Genomic DNA, 17,483 nt, shown 5'->3' with positions numbered 1-17,483 from the left:
TTACTTCAGGTAGACTATTGAAAAGTATAAGACATCGGTATTGTCTTTGACTTGTCGTCAATCTATATTCAGGAAGATTATAAGATGATGTTCTGGTATTGTAGCTTTCCTCGACTTTCCTATAATAATTGCTGAAAAGTTCTTGATTATTATGGAAAAATAGGAGGCATTTCTGAATGTAAGTATATCCTATAAATCGTCAAAATACCTTTTGTCTGAGAAAAAACCTCTACTCGACATGATGATGAATTAACTTCAGATTACATATTGTTCTGACTTCCTCTTTCTGCAAGTACCCATTATTTAAAATTCAGCGACATGAAAACTGTTGAACTGTGAGAATAATGTGAAAGAGTGAAATGAATTTCAAAAACATTGCTTGAAAATTTGTTGAGTTCAGATAGAGTATGCGAACTATGCGATAAGTAAGAGGTAGATATAGCATTGGGACACCCAGAGTGATATTATGGAGGGGGACACACATAGGTTCTGGGGGGGTACACATAACTGAATGCTTGATGAAAGTAGCTGCGGAAGCATTTTTGAGGTTTAACTATTAGTTAGCTTCTCGATGTTTGGAGGGGGCACGTGCCTCCATGCATCCCCTCCCCTGGGTGCGCCAATGAGATCTAGTATACACGGTGTTTCATTGGGAAACGGAATTACTTAACAGGCGGATAAGTGGCACCAATGTGTTTATGGTGATACCACATCATCTGTCTTCGTAGCCGAGATGCCAAATGAATTTTGCTCTTCTTCCTGATGCCATATCAGACGAACCACCCGGTATATTTTCTTTATATTTGGCAAATGTGTTTCTTACCCAATACACAACTGTAACCAACTATAAAAGCATCATGCAAATCGAAATTTTGAAAATCTGTTTCAATATTTTAAAAGGTGTTGTTTCGAGTATTCAAACGATTCATAATTTTTATTAACCCGGACCTGGATATTCTTTGCGGTAATTGCATGATACACTTGAGCTTTGAATAAGAAACACGTTTGCCAAATATGAAGAAAATATACCGGATGATTCGCTGATATGGCCTCAGGACGAAACGAGCAAAATTCATTAAACATTCTGTATCTCGCCTACAAAGACAGTAAGAAACCATAAATGTGGTATCTCCACTACCACCTCAGTGCCACCTATCTGCTTGTTAAGTATTTCCTTTTCCCAATGAAACACCCTGTATAAAATTTCCGCCTTGAAATTATTCACGGAGTATAGGTACCCCTAGAATTATTATTTTTCTTTTTTAAGCAGCCACTGCTTAGATACAGCTTACTAAAGCTGAAAAGCAATTTCCAATTTGTTTTCATAGAAACCAGTAAATTGAGAAAAATGAAATTGAGCAGACATTCTATGAAAGCGAAACGGAAATAAAAAAAATTATGGTTGTGTTGCCCTATAATTGCAAGTGGTAGAAGAGTCATCCCTAAAGATTCAAGATTTGAATCACACATAAATCAGTACGTAAGTTTAGCATTATATCCAGATGGAACCATATCTAAAGGTGTATCCTTTTTAATATGTTATATTCTAAGAATCCAGAATCATATCAACAACATCATTTTTCGTAGGGTATACTGATCGCATGATGAATTACCTGGTATAAAAATATACAATTACAAAAATCAAAGCACACATAATTTGAACGTTATTTTTGTTTTCATCAATTATACCGAAAAAAAGTGAGCTTTTTGAAAACAGTTCCAAACATAAATCCCTCCTCAACTCAAATGAATGTTTTTGACCTTGAATTACATGAAAAAGTAAGAAATCAATTTAATAATTTCAACTATTTCACCCCCATAATAAAAAAAAGTTGTTAAAATACCTCATCGAATACCAAATCATTCTCAGTAACAAAATTTCTAGCCATTCTTGGAAGTTAGTTCCGGAGAAGATAAATAAATAAAGAAGCATTATTCGAAAAATGAAATAAACCTCTCGACATGAGTAAGGGATATTGACTTAAATTGCAAAAAATATAGTTAAAATAAGATTTTTGTGATGAAAATTCATAAATATGATTTCAAGTTGCAAATTGATTAAAGCCTGTAGGTCTGCAGCGTATACAGGGTGGTTAAGAAAAATCGAGTAAAATAACGAAATTTTATTCCCGGAGAATTCAAGCATTTTAAGACTATCAATACAATGTATGGCCTCCACGGGCATCAATAACAGCTTGACATCTCCTTTGCATACTACACACGAGATTGTTGAACATTTCTTGAGGAATTTGGTTCCATGAACGGGGCAGAAGTTCTTTCAGATCATTTAAGGATTCTGGGGTAGGTTGATGATTGTCTAATCTTCTTTGGAGCATATCCCATGCATGTTCTATGCAATTCAAATCTGGTGAGTGCGGAGGTATTGGTGAATGTGGAATACCAAGCTCCTCTTGCGCATTCTCAACTATGGCTACACGGTGCGGTCTAGCGTAATCGTCTAGAAATTGAAAAGTTTCACCAATAGCAGCGTGAAAATTTGGCACAACATTGTCAATGACATGCTCCCTATAGTGTAAGGCGGTCATATTCCCAGGACAAATGTGTTGATCTGTGCGCCCGTTGAAACATATCCCGGCCAATACCATAACTCTACCCTCTCAGAACAGATGGACAATGCAACGTTTACATCATCCATATCTGGATTCTTAAGTGAAAAGGACACTACGCCATTGATAGATTCCAAATGATATGTTCCCTTGTCCATTCCAGTCTTTGACGCTTATGGTCACGTGTTAATGGAACTCCTCTTAATGGACGTCTATAACCTAGATTCACCTCTCTAAAACGTCGTCTGATGGTTTCGATGGAAACTTGGACCCCATCTGCATTTTGAAGAGTATTCCGTAGCATTCTACACGTAGATGTAGGGTTTCTTCTTGCCGAAACGGTGATGAAACGATCCTGAGCAGGTGTTGTTTTTCGTCACCCACCAAGCCTTGGTCTTTTCAACACGGAACCTGTCTCCCTGAACCTATTCCAAAGCCGAGATATCACACTTTGGCTGACTTGGAGCCTATTCGCTACAACAACCTGAGGTAGGCCAACCTGTAGCATTCCGATAGCCCTATTAGCCTCGGCGTTTGTTAATTTACGTCTTGGCTTCTTCAGAAAACTCGTTTCAAATCGAAGCCGTTGATAAACAGACTTCATTTCAAAATAAGAACATTCATATGAAGCATATGCAAAGAACCAAACTTCAGAAAAAAGGCGACCAGATTGACGAAATGTCTTTTAAAAACGATTGAATATGATATCCCTAACACTTGTGGAGCAGTTTATTTGAGCTTCCCGAAATATGTTTAATCAAATTTAGAACAGGGCGATGAATTATGGATTACTAAATCTGGGACACTCTGTGGACAAAAAGTTGCGTAGTTTAAAATGAAAATTCTTATCTGTTCTAAAGTATTGTTTTTTGCAAAATAGTGAATACCAAAAATATTTGACTCACACCTTTTAAATAATTTTTATAGATTTGATGATACTTATTTCAAATAAAATTGTTGTGTTCATCGTAGGTAAATATAACTGGTGACGTAAGATATAGAAGATATAATCTCGGATATGATCTTTTTTACATAGATCTAACATTCAGCCATTGAGACAATCAATTTTTATTATCCTATAATTTTCACCGATCTGCAATAGCTTTACCTGAGCTCGATCATTTAAAAATTTACTCCACGACCGTGTCCCCAAACCGGATTCAGCAGAACCGAATGAATCATTTAACTTCTTGCGAACGTCCGAATCAAGACGATATTTCTAAAACACCTCGAAAAGTTCCCACCAGCAAATTAGCAAGGTAAAAATCTCGGGATGAATAAACAATCACAGAAGGTATTTCCAGTTCTCGGTTGAAGTTAATGATACATGCCAATCGCAGAGGTGGGGGCAAACGGTAGAAGAAAACAACTAACAGAATCTGGACGATCATTTCGAACTACATAATAATCGTAACAAGAAGTAGCCGGTGGTGTCAAGTTTAATATCGACACTGTCAAAGTCCCCGACCTTCAGAAACCACTTGCGAGATTGCATAATGAACCTTTGGTACGCTTTGATCGTAGCCTTGATAGCTTGTCACACGGGTGGTAGCGGTTTGAAAAATGGAACAACTAAAGGGTTGTCGAGCAGGGCAGGGTTCATTCCGGATGGGTTTGAAGAGGTCAGTACCAAATCTTCGGAAGGTTATGGTGCCATAGAAAAATGTGGAGAGGGTGCTTCGAAGGGTGTAGACTTGTGCGTCCCCTATTATCAGTGCGATAGTGATACCAGGACAATTTTACAGGATGGGAGGACTGATGGGTTTGGAGTCATTGACATAAGGTGAGTAACGTACCTATAGACTTTTATCCTTAGCATTTCAAGGATTTGAAAGAATATCAGTTAGAAAATCTACTGTTGAAGTTTTGCAAATATTCTTTATGCGTCATTTAATATTCTGTGAACAAACTGTATTTTATGGTGCATAAAAATCTTATTTCCATCACTTCAAGGAATTTAGCTGAAATCAGTAAATTGGGTATTATTATGGAAAATATGTTACTTATTTTATAGGATTTAAGGTCCATTGTTATCAGAAATATTATTTTTTCAAATCAATATTCAATCATAAAAATTAGTTGATCAGGAGCAGTAGATCGGAGAACAGTAAGAGTTGTTCTCGATTTTTGAACTGAATTTCATCCAGTCATCTAGTAGCTTCCGAGGAATTCTAGTGCGACCTTCGATTTTTATGCATCATAATAAGAAATAATGAGCCATTGTCATATACGTGATCCCTCAAAGGGATCCTACTATACTCCATTCACTTTTATTTTAGCAGTCGGTTGGCCATGGAAATTTGACACATTTCACTCTGTATAGTACGAAAATGAGGGGTTATGACGCTTGTCAAAACATTTTTGGGTTTTAAATCAACGCTTTGTTGCCCTTTCTACGAAAGTTTCTGTTATTACGTATTTTATCACAATGTCGAATCTCTTCGGAAAATGTGTGACGAACTTTATTTAAGTTTATACAAACTGCTGAATGCATACCAAATTATTTGCATGGAGAAAACAAGACATCAGTATAATATCATATGCACTAGCTCGAGGAGAGTTAATGTTCGTTTTCTTCTTTGGCTAAAGTTTGAATACGTTATATAGTTGTAGATTTCAAAAATGTTAACCCGAAGATGAAATGCATATGATGCAGTGGTTGGGAATGGGTATCTCCCGAAGTAATTAACAGATAATTACAAGAATATTAAATTCTCCAACAAAAATCATCTAGCACCAATTTAAGTGAAAGGAATTAAAAGAAGTTTCAAGTCAAGATGAACTTCACCTTTGAACAAAAATTTCACATGTATAAAAAATAAACAGGACAATTGAAGCGTATTTGTGGCTATTCATCTTAATACATTGATGTAATAATAATAATTAGATATTTATTAGTACCTTAAGACATTTACATTGTATAGGACAAGTCAAATGAAAAATAGAAAAATCCCTCTTAGGGAACCTATTTTCCGATGTCATTTATCAAAAATCCTGTAGTAAACCTTTCGCATTAATTCACTCAAACATGAAATTCTCAAATGCCACCACTTTTTTGGGTCTCCCAATAGAAGGAAATTCTTTGTCATCCTCTTCATTCACAATTTTTCTGATTGAGGAAATATTCAGCTGAAATATAAGTCGTTTAGATTGAGATGAAACATTAGGTATATAAATTCTCTTACATTGAATATGTTCGCTACCGTCTGACGTATTGTGGATTTTAGAATATAAGGGTATAACAATTTGAATGAGCGGACCTGAATTCTAAATAGCACTCTCTGAAAAACTGTCTCTATTTTCAATCACTTTCGGCATTTTCGTAATAAAATTGATATTAGTTGTGGCAACGGCGTTATGACATTAATGATATTTCATAAGTGCCAACCTTACTCCGTTCTAGTTACAAAAACATCAAAAAACAAACAAACAAAAACGTTTTTTTTCCACAAAAAAAATTTAATAGTGATAGTCGGAGTGCGTTCACATGCCCCTTATTGCGGGTAAGTGTGCGCACCCTCACGAACCACACAATCAAAACAAATTACAAAATAATGTCATCAAAAAGTTACAATATTAGAGAAATGCTGTTTATTGCCAATACAGAAGCGCCTTTTTACAAGCAGTGCATTATTGTTCGTGCCACCAATCCTGGAGAACACAACTCTTGATACATTCCCCTGTTGGTGGCTCTTCATATTTTTCTAAACAAATAGGATAATATTGATCGAATCGTTACCAAGAAAATCAACAATGTCATAATTTATTCCTCACTGAACTAATGCCCATTAAATGAATATATGCGCACACTTACCCGCGCACACTTTCCCCAGTATGCCAAAATTTTAATTGACTTATAAAGTTGAGCAGCGAGTTGAGCAGCTAGGAGAACCTAAAATTTTTTACTATATATTTAGATTAATATTCACATGATCGAATAAAATAGTGTTTAACAATGTCGAAATCGGAATTTGGACCTGGCAGAATTTGCAGAGATGCTAAAAATTAACAAGAAAACTAGTGAACTTGATTGATTGCAAATAAAAAGTTAACGAAACGTTGCACGGCGCACTCCTATGAAAAACTAATTTGGCGATTCTGCGCCCTTGCTTCACCCAAGTGAACCCCCCTTTCATACATTGCATAGTCGAGATATACGCACTGCGCACACTCACCATCTGCGCTCAGTTAGCCCGAATGACTCTACTATCAATAGATAGAGTTACTGATGTATTACAATATTCTGACAACAGAATATTTCCACCCGGTTTCTATTTTTTCCCATTTCTTAAGTAGGATGCAATAGTGAATGTTTTTTGCTCATCGGTGAAAGCCATCTTTATAATTTGCTCCTCGTTTTAATACAACAATAATCCGAACGATACCCAGACAGTTTACCTAGAAAATGGTACAACAGAAGCTAAGAATTACCCACTTTTAAATACAGAAAAGCAACCTTCAAAATTCCATAGCTTACTTGACAGCGAATTTTTGTTAACTCACTTTACAATCATTGGAAGTTGGAAGGCCGTATTAGTCTGAAAGCTGGCTTTTTGTTAATTCTCGAAGCTGTTCGGAATTCTTAGGCAGAAGCTTCACTTTTCATCTTTGACACTCTGACACTTTGACACCCTGTATTTCGAAAAATAGTCATACGGTTTCTAAGTGTCCACGAACCCATTTGATAGGGAAGTCAAAATCTACAACATACCAAAAATTCAGGAAATTAAAGCCAAAGCCATTTTCCATTCAAATGGTGCGAGGAAAACCGGTAAGTTTTTATTTTTGACTCCTATACTTTTTGTTTCCTATACTCAATTTGTTGCAAATGATTTCTTCTATAAACCCTCTCAAGGATTACATCAAATTACGAATCAGCCTGTATATCTATATGGGAACATAAAGGAATTAATTGGGAATAAATTTATTTGAGCTCTTTCGTTGTGTATCTTAGGTTTGTTTAATTATTTCTGCGCACTTTTTATTTTCGAAATTTTTTGACAGAACACAAAACTCTGAAATTTGTAGGCTACCAAAATATTGATCAATTATTGCTTGCCTGAATCCCCTTCATTTTTGATTATCATGATAGCAAAGGAAATGGAAAACGGGTTTTTGAAAAGGGTAGCTCAGGTTGCCAGAGTATATCCCCATTTATTCGGAAAAAAATACAGTTTTTACCTTCTTTTCTTTAATTTTATCGCAATCATAGAATCTATGTAGTGCGAATCTCAGTTAAGGCTTCTAGTGTAACTAAAGCCGGGTCCAGACTATGTAACAAAACATTTTATTAACAAAGTTATACAACAAATGTGTTATACAACTTTGTTATATAACTTGTTATAAAATAGCAGAGATATCCAGACTATGTAACAAAATAAAACTAAACAAAAGTGCTCATCTGGAAGCAGTGGCATCTGTAGAACATTGAAAATGTCCTCAAACGTAGAGGATGTCATTTTGGCAGCAGCAGCTTGTGTGATTTTATGTAGACGAGTGAAATCTTATCGTTGAGAGCTAGGGGAACATTATAGTGGAACAACTCTTATGAAGGATCTAGTAATGGATGACATAGACCCATTGACAGGGGACATTAAATGTGATGGTAGTTTTAAAAATTTCCTAGGGATGACAAGTTCTGATTTCGAATACCTAATAAATCAAATCGGCCATAAAATAGACAAGAAAGACACGACATTTCGAGATGCAATACCAGTAAAAGAAAGATTGATGCTGCAGTAAATGTTTAATAGCACTAGTGTGGACAAAGTTATATTACTTTCTTTGATCTTTACCGACACCCAACGGATAACATAAAATTTGCTATATAGCAAGAAAAATGTTGTATAACATTGTGTTATATAACTTTTTGAATTGAATTCCTACAACAAGTTTTATAACTTTGCTTTATAACCTGTTTTGTTACATAGTCTGGACCCGGCTTAACACATACCTTGATTATGTGTAAGTAAATATCGACCATGACCACGAAACCATACATGCGAACACAATTAATGAGTGGTTTTTAAAATAAAATTAAAAGACTTATTATGCAACATATCGTTATCTTTCATCACTTATCATATCTAGTTGCACATAAAAAATAAATATTTCAATAGTGAGTAATACTTAACCATCATTATAACTTGTTCGTATAATCAGAATTCTCACATAGTTTTAAAGGAATTATTAATCATTAATTACTTCAATACATCCTGTATAGAATATTTTTTAAATGCAACCACGGTTACAACAACATTCACTATTTTTGTTGTGGAGTTGCTTTTAGTCATAATTAATTGAATTTGTTAACTCCCATATTGGAAAAAAAACATCGTTTGGTATTTTTCTTACCCGTCTGTTGTTATTATATAAACTATGGGCGTTGTTATTGTCATTAGATTCCTGATTTTAAGGTCAGTTTCAAGAATCTGAAATTCTTGAATGGAAGATTTATTTGGCGATAAGACTATAACAACTTGGTGAGAAAATTAATGAATGAAAAAAAAAGTTTATTGATAAAACTACAAATTTGTACAACTGAATTATATTCATTAATAATAATATTGAAGGGTAAATAATTTCATCCTTCTAACGTCGAAGGGTGAGTCGCTATGACCAATTTATTCGAGAGCTCAAATATCTCTAGAAATCTTCGAAATATCTATCATCAGTGAGGCCATGATCTAAATCACATCAAAGTTCGGTGGGGCATACAAAAGTTTAATAATTTATTGGAAATAGCCTTTGACAACAAGAATTGAATAGTCGACACTGGAGATTAATTTCATGAAAATTACAAAGAGATATTTTCATGAAATTAATCTCCAATTCTTGTTTTCAAAAGCTATTTCCTGTCTACAGAGGGCTCCCTGTATATGTCCGGATTAAACGTTCACATATCTCAGGGAGCCAAAATACTAAAAATACTTTTTACAATTTTGACATATAAAGTGACACTTTTTAAAACTCATTACTGACGTTTTGAAATGTTCGCAACCAGTTACGTAAAGTAAAACATTTCGCAACTGGATGATGAAACGATACTTGCTTTCATAGTAACGGAGTGAAAAACTGAATAATTTTCATCATTAGACGATGTTAAAGGAATCTCCGAGAGAAGCTTTCAAAGACGTTTGGTACTTTTAATTTGAATTGATACTAACATCCTATTCAAAATTAGAAAAAATATCGTGTGAAACAATTTGGTAAACACTATTTTTCGCATTTACGCTCATTACGAAAATTAATGCTTTTCCCAACTGGTTGCACAAATAAATATTATATCAACTAAAATGCATCCCACTCATATCTAAGCCATTCTTATCTCTAGAATCACACCCTTTGCAATATACATGGTTGGGATAAAGTATGGATCCAAGTAAATAACTTCTGAACGAAAAGGACGTTTATCTATGAAAGTTTGTAGGAAAATTGCAATGACGCAAAATTATGCAAACATTCAACATCAATTTTTTTTTAAGGTAATGTAAAAAACTCAGAAGAAATTGATTAACGTGCCGAATTCAAAATTCCAAGCTCTTTCAACATCTGAAAAGATATACAAGAGGTCCCATATAAATAAAAAAAAATTAGGGTATTTCCGGTTCAACCGGAAGTATATTATCAACAAAAAATTGTACATCAGATGAATTTTGCGCCATTACAGTTACCTGCAAAATTTCATAAATATTGTGCTTTCCGTTCAAAAGGTATACTTCATTCAAATTTATTTTAGCAGTCGGTTGGCCATGAAATAATTTTCTCAAGTTTTTGTAACTAGAGCGAAATTAGGTTGGCACTCATGAAATGTCGTTAATGTCATAACGCCGTTGCCACAATTAATATCAATTTTTATTTCGAAATTGCCGAAAGTGATTGAAAAAAGAGACAGGGTTTCAGGAAGTGCTATTTAGAATTCAGGTCCACTCATTCAAATAGTTAGACCGTTCTAAAATCTACAATACGTCAGACGGTAGCGAACATATTCAATGTAAGAGAATTTATATAATGTTTCATCTGAATCTAAACGACATATATTTCAGCTGGATATTTCCACAATCAGAAAGATTGTGAATGAAGAGGATGATAAAGAATTTCCTTCTATTGGGGGACCCAAAAAAGTGGCGGCATTTGAGAGTTTTATGTTTGAGTGAATTAATGCGGAAAGTTTTACTACAGGATTTTCGATAAAAAATGTCATCGGACAATAAGATCCCTAAAAAGGATTTTTCTATTTTTCATTTGACTTGTCCTATACAATGTAAATGTCTTAAGGTACTAATAAATACCTACAATTAGTATTATTACATCAATGTATTAAGCGCAAGTTGCCCTGTTACTTGTTCATTCATGCGAAATTTTTGGTCAAAGGTTCATCTTAACTTGAAACTTCCTTCAATTCATTTTACTTATATTGATGCAAGATGATTTTTGTTGAAGAATTTAACATTCTTGTAATTATCTGTTAATTCCTTCGGGCTTCGGGAGAAACCCATTCCAAGCCACTGCATCATATGCATTTCATCTTCGAGTTCATATTTTCGAAATATACAAATGATGTAAGCCAAAGAAGATAACGAACATTAACTCTCCTCAAGCTGGTGCATATTATGATATTATACTGATCTTTTGTATTTTTCATGCAAATAACTCGATTTGGTATGACTTCAATCAGTTTTTATGAACTTCAATTATGTTCGTCACATATTTTCCGAAGAGATTCTACATAGTGATAAAATACGTAATAACAGAAACTTTTACGTAGAACGGGCAACATAGCGTTGATTTAAAACCCAAAAATATTTTGACAAGCTTCGTAACCCCACATTTTCGTACTAAACAGAGTGAAATGTGTCAAATTTCCATGGCCAACCGACTGCTAAAATAAAAGTGAATGAAGTATATTTACTTGGTTCCATTCTTTATTCCAACCCTGTATGACGTTAAATCCGGACACCCTGTTTAAGTGCTATTAAGATTATTTAAGCAAGTTAAGCAAAACTTTATCGAAATAATCGATTTCTTTGAGACAAAAAACATTGAAATTGATGGGTAAAAATTTCCATTTTTCTTTAGATTTGGCGAGGACAAACCGTGTGATCACTACTTGGACATCTGTTGTAAAATACCACCAAATTGGACACCCTCAACAGCTCCAGATGTAGAGCCACCTCCGGAGCCCACTGAACGTATTCCAGACGTAACACCTCACTCGGACAAACCAACAGCAGAGCCCAAACCAACAGCTGAGCCCAGACCAACTGCTAAACCGAAACCAGGACCAAGTTGGTCGTGCGGTATCCGAAATGATAACGGAGTTGACTTTAAGATAACCGGAAATAGGGATCACGAAGCCGAGTATGGAGAATTTCCTTGGATGGTGGCGATAGTGAAGACAAATTACCAACCACCAAACGACAATCTTTTGATTTGTGGTGGATCTCTCATAGCTCCGAATGTTGTATTGACTGCTGCACATTGCGTCTACAAGTGAGTACGCAAAACTCTCTGGTATTATGAATTAGTAAGTTAGTCAGTTCAGTTCTTCTTCGAAGGTAATTAACAAAGTGATTTATAGCAGAAATATTGGTAAAAGCGGATGACGATATTTTGAGCTAATACAAAGCTCAACAATTGATAGGGATCATGTGTCTCTTTATTCGTGTCTTTTGTAAAGTTATCTGAAACATATGTTATAGACACATATGTTCTTTTGAGAGACACTGGGGTATTTTAAATTGTTTTCATCATATCCTTTGTTACTTTATCAACTTTTACCCTCTGGAATCGATAAATTGTAGAAGGCTGCAGATGGTGGCATAAAAACCATGTGGTATTTTTTGCTAAAACTGTGTTTTATCGTTCAATTTGAATTGACAATAATTGATAAAATGGAAGCAATTTCGATGCATCAGTCATAACCGAGGGGTTGCCTTTCTTTGAACCGTCGCGTCGCGTAGAGTTTGTTGATTTGCAGATTGCTAAAAGGTATGACCATCCAAAAATATCACGATACGATAATTGAAGCAAATCTACCAGGCGTAGTAGCCTGGTTAGTGATGCTCTGGAAGCTTATGCTATTGGAAGGATGGACTGGCCATCTTACTCTACAAACTTGAATCGCATCCAGCATGTCAGAGTATAAATTTGAAAATTAGGAGAATTTCTCATGAGAATAGAGAATGTTTTCTGAAGAGACTATCTTGGAATGGAGTTAACCCGAAGATATTTCGATATAATCAGAAGATGAGATCGAGCTTTGTAACAATCAAATGAATTCGACATTTTCAAAGTTTGAGCTCTGAATGCTCCGGCTGGGCTTAATTCCTTCATGAATAAAATTCGTCCGATGGTTTTGCTATTAGAGGCATGTTCACTATTTTTTCTCAATATTTGAAAGAATACCAATCCAAATTAATTGATATTCAGTAGATAGATGTTAGATGTTATGTCCTACACGAAGACTTGTGCTATTCCATATTGCACAAGATGTCGTGAAGATTGTATCATAAAAATGAGAGATGCTCATGGAGCTATTCTAACTAATGATAGAAAAATTCTCGAAAGATGGAGGGAGCACTAATCACAGGTTCTGAATCAAAATAACGACTCGGATTTATCCATTTTAGACCAGCTCCCCGCGTATAGTCCGATGACATTGCTTGATGACGAAATATCAATGTCAGAAATCATAGGTGCGATTAAAAATATGAAAAATGATAAGTCACCAGGTCTAGACGGCGTTCCAGTAGAGATATTCAAAGCTCTGGATGAAGACATTGTCAATAGTCCCCTAACACTATTCCGCAGGATCTGGGAACAAGGAGATGTGCCACAAGACACTTTAGTTATCAACCTCTATATAAGAACAAAGGCGATAGGTCAAATTGCAACAATTACAGGGGCATATCGTTGCTTAGCGTGACCGGCAAAATTCTCTCGAATATTATGGCTAATCGTCTGATTCCACTCTAAGACAAGCTTTTACCTGAATTCCAGTGCGGCTTTCGACCAAATCGAGGTACGGTAGACCTAATTTTCATACTGCGACAGTTGCAAAAGAAGGCCCGTGAACAACAATCAAGGATCTATACAGCCTACATCGATTTAAGTAAGGCCTTCGACTCGGTGAATCGGAGAGCGCTGTGGAAAAACCATGGGACGCCTTGGAGTACCCGAAAGATTCTTAGCCGTGTGTAAAAGCCTTCATACCAACAACACCGCTAGAATACAGCCTAATGGCTCTACAACCGACCATTTCTCAACAAACTCTGGAATAAAACAAGGATGCGTGTTAGCGCCTTTATTGTTCAATATTTTCGCCATAGCTGTCTCGATAATTTGACATGAGTATGCCTGTAAGAGGTGTTGGAATAAGATTCAGATTTGATGGAGGCCTATTTAACCTGAAGCGCCCTAGAGCAAAAACCCGTTCAAAGTTTATCACGAAACTTCAATATACAGACGACTGCACACTCATAGCTAGCAGCCCAGAGGATCTACAGATAATGCTGGACACCTATAAACATATATACGATGCTTTAGGCCTTAGACTCAATATCGACAAAACCAAAATCCTGGTGAGTCCGTCAGAACGCCTTCAAATAGATATCAGCCTGGAGAATGAAATTCTAGAACAAGTCTAGCAGTTCGAATACTTGCGAAGCTTCATAAATACTAGGGCTAACCTAGACATGGAAATACACAACCGTATCGATTCGGCATCACGCGCATTCTGGAAACTAAAGGTCAGAGTGTTTCAAAATCACGACCTCAATCTGAAGACCAAGACAGTTGTTTACAAAGCAGTGGTCCTCCCAACGCTTCTTCGCGGAAGCGAAAGCTGGACGCCCTACAGGCGACATATTAAACAGCTTGAACAAACGCATCACCGACATCTAAGACAAATTATACACATCAGATGGTCCCACAAAAGTTTCGAATGCAGAAGTCTTGCAACGCGCGAGTTGTACAACAATTGAGACTCAAGTAACGAGGGCCCGACTCAGATAGAGCGGCCACATTCTGAGGATGCAAGACACAAGACTCCCCAAAATAGCCCTGTATGTCGAATTCACAGAGGGAGCCCGAAAACCAGGAGGCCAGTATAAGCGGTTTAAGGATATACTACATCAATCCCTAAAATCTGTTAATGCCAATCATAACTGGGAACATCTAGCGTTAGACAGGTCACAATGGAGGTCTTTGGTACACAGTTGTAATGGAGACTCGAGAAAGATACAGCGGAGGACAGATCAGGTTGGTGACTATCCATGCCCTGAGTGTGTAAGAATCTGCAGGTCACGGTTGGAGGGTCTCTTCAGTCACAGGAGGGCACATAGTCGCAATCAGCCCTAAGAAATTACAAGTCTATTCGCGCCTTTATTTTTTTCTGTCTTTTTGTAGATTTATTCCCGGTAACGGGATACAGCAATGATGATGATATGAATATTAATAAGTTTGAACATATTTCAGGCTCAATAAGAATGATATGAAAGTTCGTGTTGGAGAATGGGATACGCAAACCGAGAAAGAACGACTGCCTTACCAAGAGCGCAACATCCAAACTATTATTGTACATGAAGAATTCAAACCACAAGTTCTGTTTAACGATGTAGCATTACTGGTTGTAGACCATCCTCTGGAAGAAGCTGAACACATAGGAATAATCTGTTTACCTCCACAAGGAACGGTTTTTAATAGCAAAGAATGTATAGCTACCGGTTGGGGAAAGAATAGGTTCGGTAAGAAAAAGCTAAATGAAAATTCGATATTCGATGGACATTTCATATTATTTTTTGAGTAGGTTTTGAAGGAGTCTACCAAGCCATCTTGAAGAAGATCGAGCTACCAACAGTACCACAAAATGAATGTCAAGACAGACTGAGGAAAACACGATTAGGAAAATTCTTCGTCCTCGACAAGAGCTTTATATGTGCAGGAGGTCAAAAAGAACAAGATACATGCTCGGTAGGTATTCGATTTTTTATTTCATGGGAGATGACAAATGAATTGGTTAGCCAATTGAAATTTAATGTATTTCAATCAGTAAATAACTGGTTCTTTAAATATTTCTTCAGTTTTTTTGAGTTTTCGTTAAATTTTCATTATTTTCCTAATTGGTTGTTTTTTTTTACATGCTCATAATCATAAAATGAAATGTATCAATTCAAGTATTATGTTCCATATTATCTAGGGAGATGGAGGAAGTCCTCTGGTATGTCCGGATCCAGATCAACCCCACAGGTACAGCCAAGCTGGAATAGTTGCCTGGGGAATCGGATGTGGTGATGAGATACCAGCAGTTTACGCTAATGTGGCATATTTCAGAGGTTGGATCGATGATAAACTACGGTCATTAGAAGGAAGCCACTATTGAAGATGTTATTTTTATTTTTGACGAACCTGATGATGTCAGAGTTGGATTTAATGAAAACTGTGATACACAAATATGCGCTATGAAAATTTTTTAATATACTTCGCAGATTTAACTTGTGCTGTAACTAGGACAGAACTGACCTCACAACATGTAGTAATTTTTCATATTTATTTTTGTAACGATAACGAATAGAATAATTTATCACTTTTCTTGTGGTGTTATTTCCCTCTAAATTCTCATCTTCTAAATCAATATTGTGAAAGTGGATACTGTCTGATGAAAAATTACTCCGATCCTTTACTGTTAAGCTGCCTGGTGTTGAAAAGTTGAGATGACCCAGCTGAACCTTCAGATGGAACACGTTAACTCATAATTTTCAGAGAGATGTCGAATTCTATCATTACTTATTTTGTAGTTGCCACTCCTTGCTGAATCAAGGTATTCACTTTGGGATCCACTCATTTTTGGTGGTAGAAGCTAGGTATATTTATTGAAAACAGAAAATCCACTGTTTTCGAGATATTTGAGTTATGTGATTTTTAAAATATTTCTCAACTTGGTTTGAGGTGAGGTAGTTGGGGGAAAAATCATGAAAAAATTTCAAGTACAAAAATCAATAGTTTCATACAGTTTACTGGATCGACAGGCGTGAAAGCATTTTTCAACTGGATGCTGGATACTGGACCCTATCATCATAGGGGGCTTACCGATTGATATTATGCATTGTTTTCCACCGACCAGTCCCATATTTGTAGCGGAAACCGTATATGTCTTTTGTTTTCAGAATTCATATACTTTAGAATTGTTTCCGTTTAACCGTACTTTTTCTGACTCGAAAAAGGTCTTTCAACTTGTTCCGTTCTTCCTTCTCTTTAGTTGTTTCCGTCTCTTTACGAGCCAGCTGATTGACCGAACAATTTGAGTATATCCAATGGGAAAATGAGTTACCCATAATGGGACAAGTTTTCTGCAGGGAGGGGTACTTCTTCGAGGCCCTGCGCTGAAAGTCAAGAGCGAAGTTAATTGAGATCGATGTGCCAAGGAAAGTGAATAAGGTGTTTTACCGTTCAGGACAGGATATACGACGAGTTTGAAAGTTTAAGGCAAGTTATTGTAGCATTATTATTCCTTACGTAGTGCATACCTGAAGGGATATCTTCGCTATTTTCCGCTTTCTTTAGTCTGTTGGACTGGCTGACAATACCTACCTACCGTTTAAACTTGATCTTGTTATCGTAGGCTGTGTAGATTGCCGGCTTCCGCGACCTTTCGACCACCGTTGGGTCCCAGGAGGACTTGGGGTTCCTACCGTATCAAGTTACAGGTTGACAGCTTCTTCCGAACTGGTGTCTGACTGGCAGCCATTTTGAGGATCACACAGAGAGAGAGAGAGAGAGATAGACAGGGTGCTCTGTAATTGTACTGGGACCAGCCACCGTACCGATTTCCGCCGACAAAGGGAGTGCCAGGATTTCAAAATTTAACCGTATTTACAGTCTATTTCAACCGTACTTCCCTGGAGTGACCGTACCATA

General features: G+C 36.3%; 1 protein-coding gene across 1 annotated transcript; it reads left to right on the top strand.

Annotated features, from left to right (window-relative positions):
- The first annotated feature begins 3,864 nt into the window (after window positions 1–3,864).
- Window positions 3,865–16,156, top strand: LOC123318541 (phenoloxidase-activating factor 2-like). Its single transcript, XM_044905192.1, has 5 exons — window positions 3,865–4,350; window positions 11,646–12,059; window positions 15,045–15,313; window positions 15,376–15,539; window positions 15,766–16,156. The coding sequence occupies exons 1-5, from the start codon at window positions 4,064–4,066 to the stop codon at window positions 15,946–15,948; spliced, it is 1,317 nt and encodes a 438-aa protein (XP_044761127.1). The 5' UTR covers window positions 3,865–4,063; the 3' UTR covers window positions 15,949–16,156.
- The last annotated feature ends 1,327 nt before the right edge of the window (window positions 16,157–17,483 follow it).

This window comes from Coccinella septempunctata, chromosome 8, assembly GCF_907165205.1.
Source record: "Coccinella septempunctata chromosome 8, icCocSept1.1, whole genome shotgun sequence".
In the NCBI taxonomy this organism is placed as follows: Eukaryota; Metazoa; Arthropoda; class Insecta; order Coleoptera; family Coccinellidae; genus Coccinella; species Coccinella septempunctata.
The sequence above is the reverse complement of the archived record's forward strand: the minus strand, read 5'-3'. Positions and strand labels throughout refer to the sequence as shown.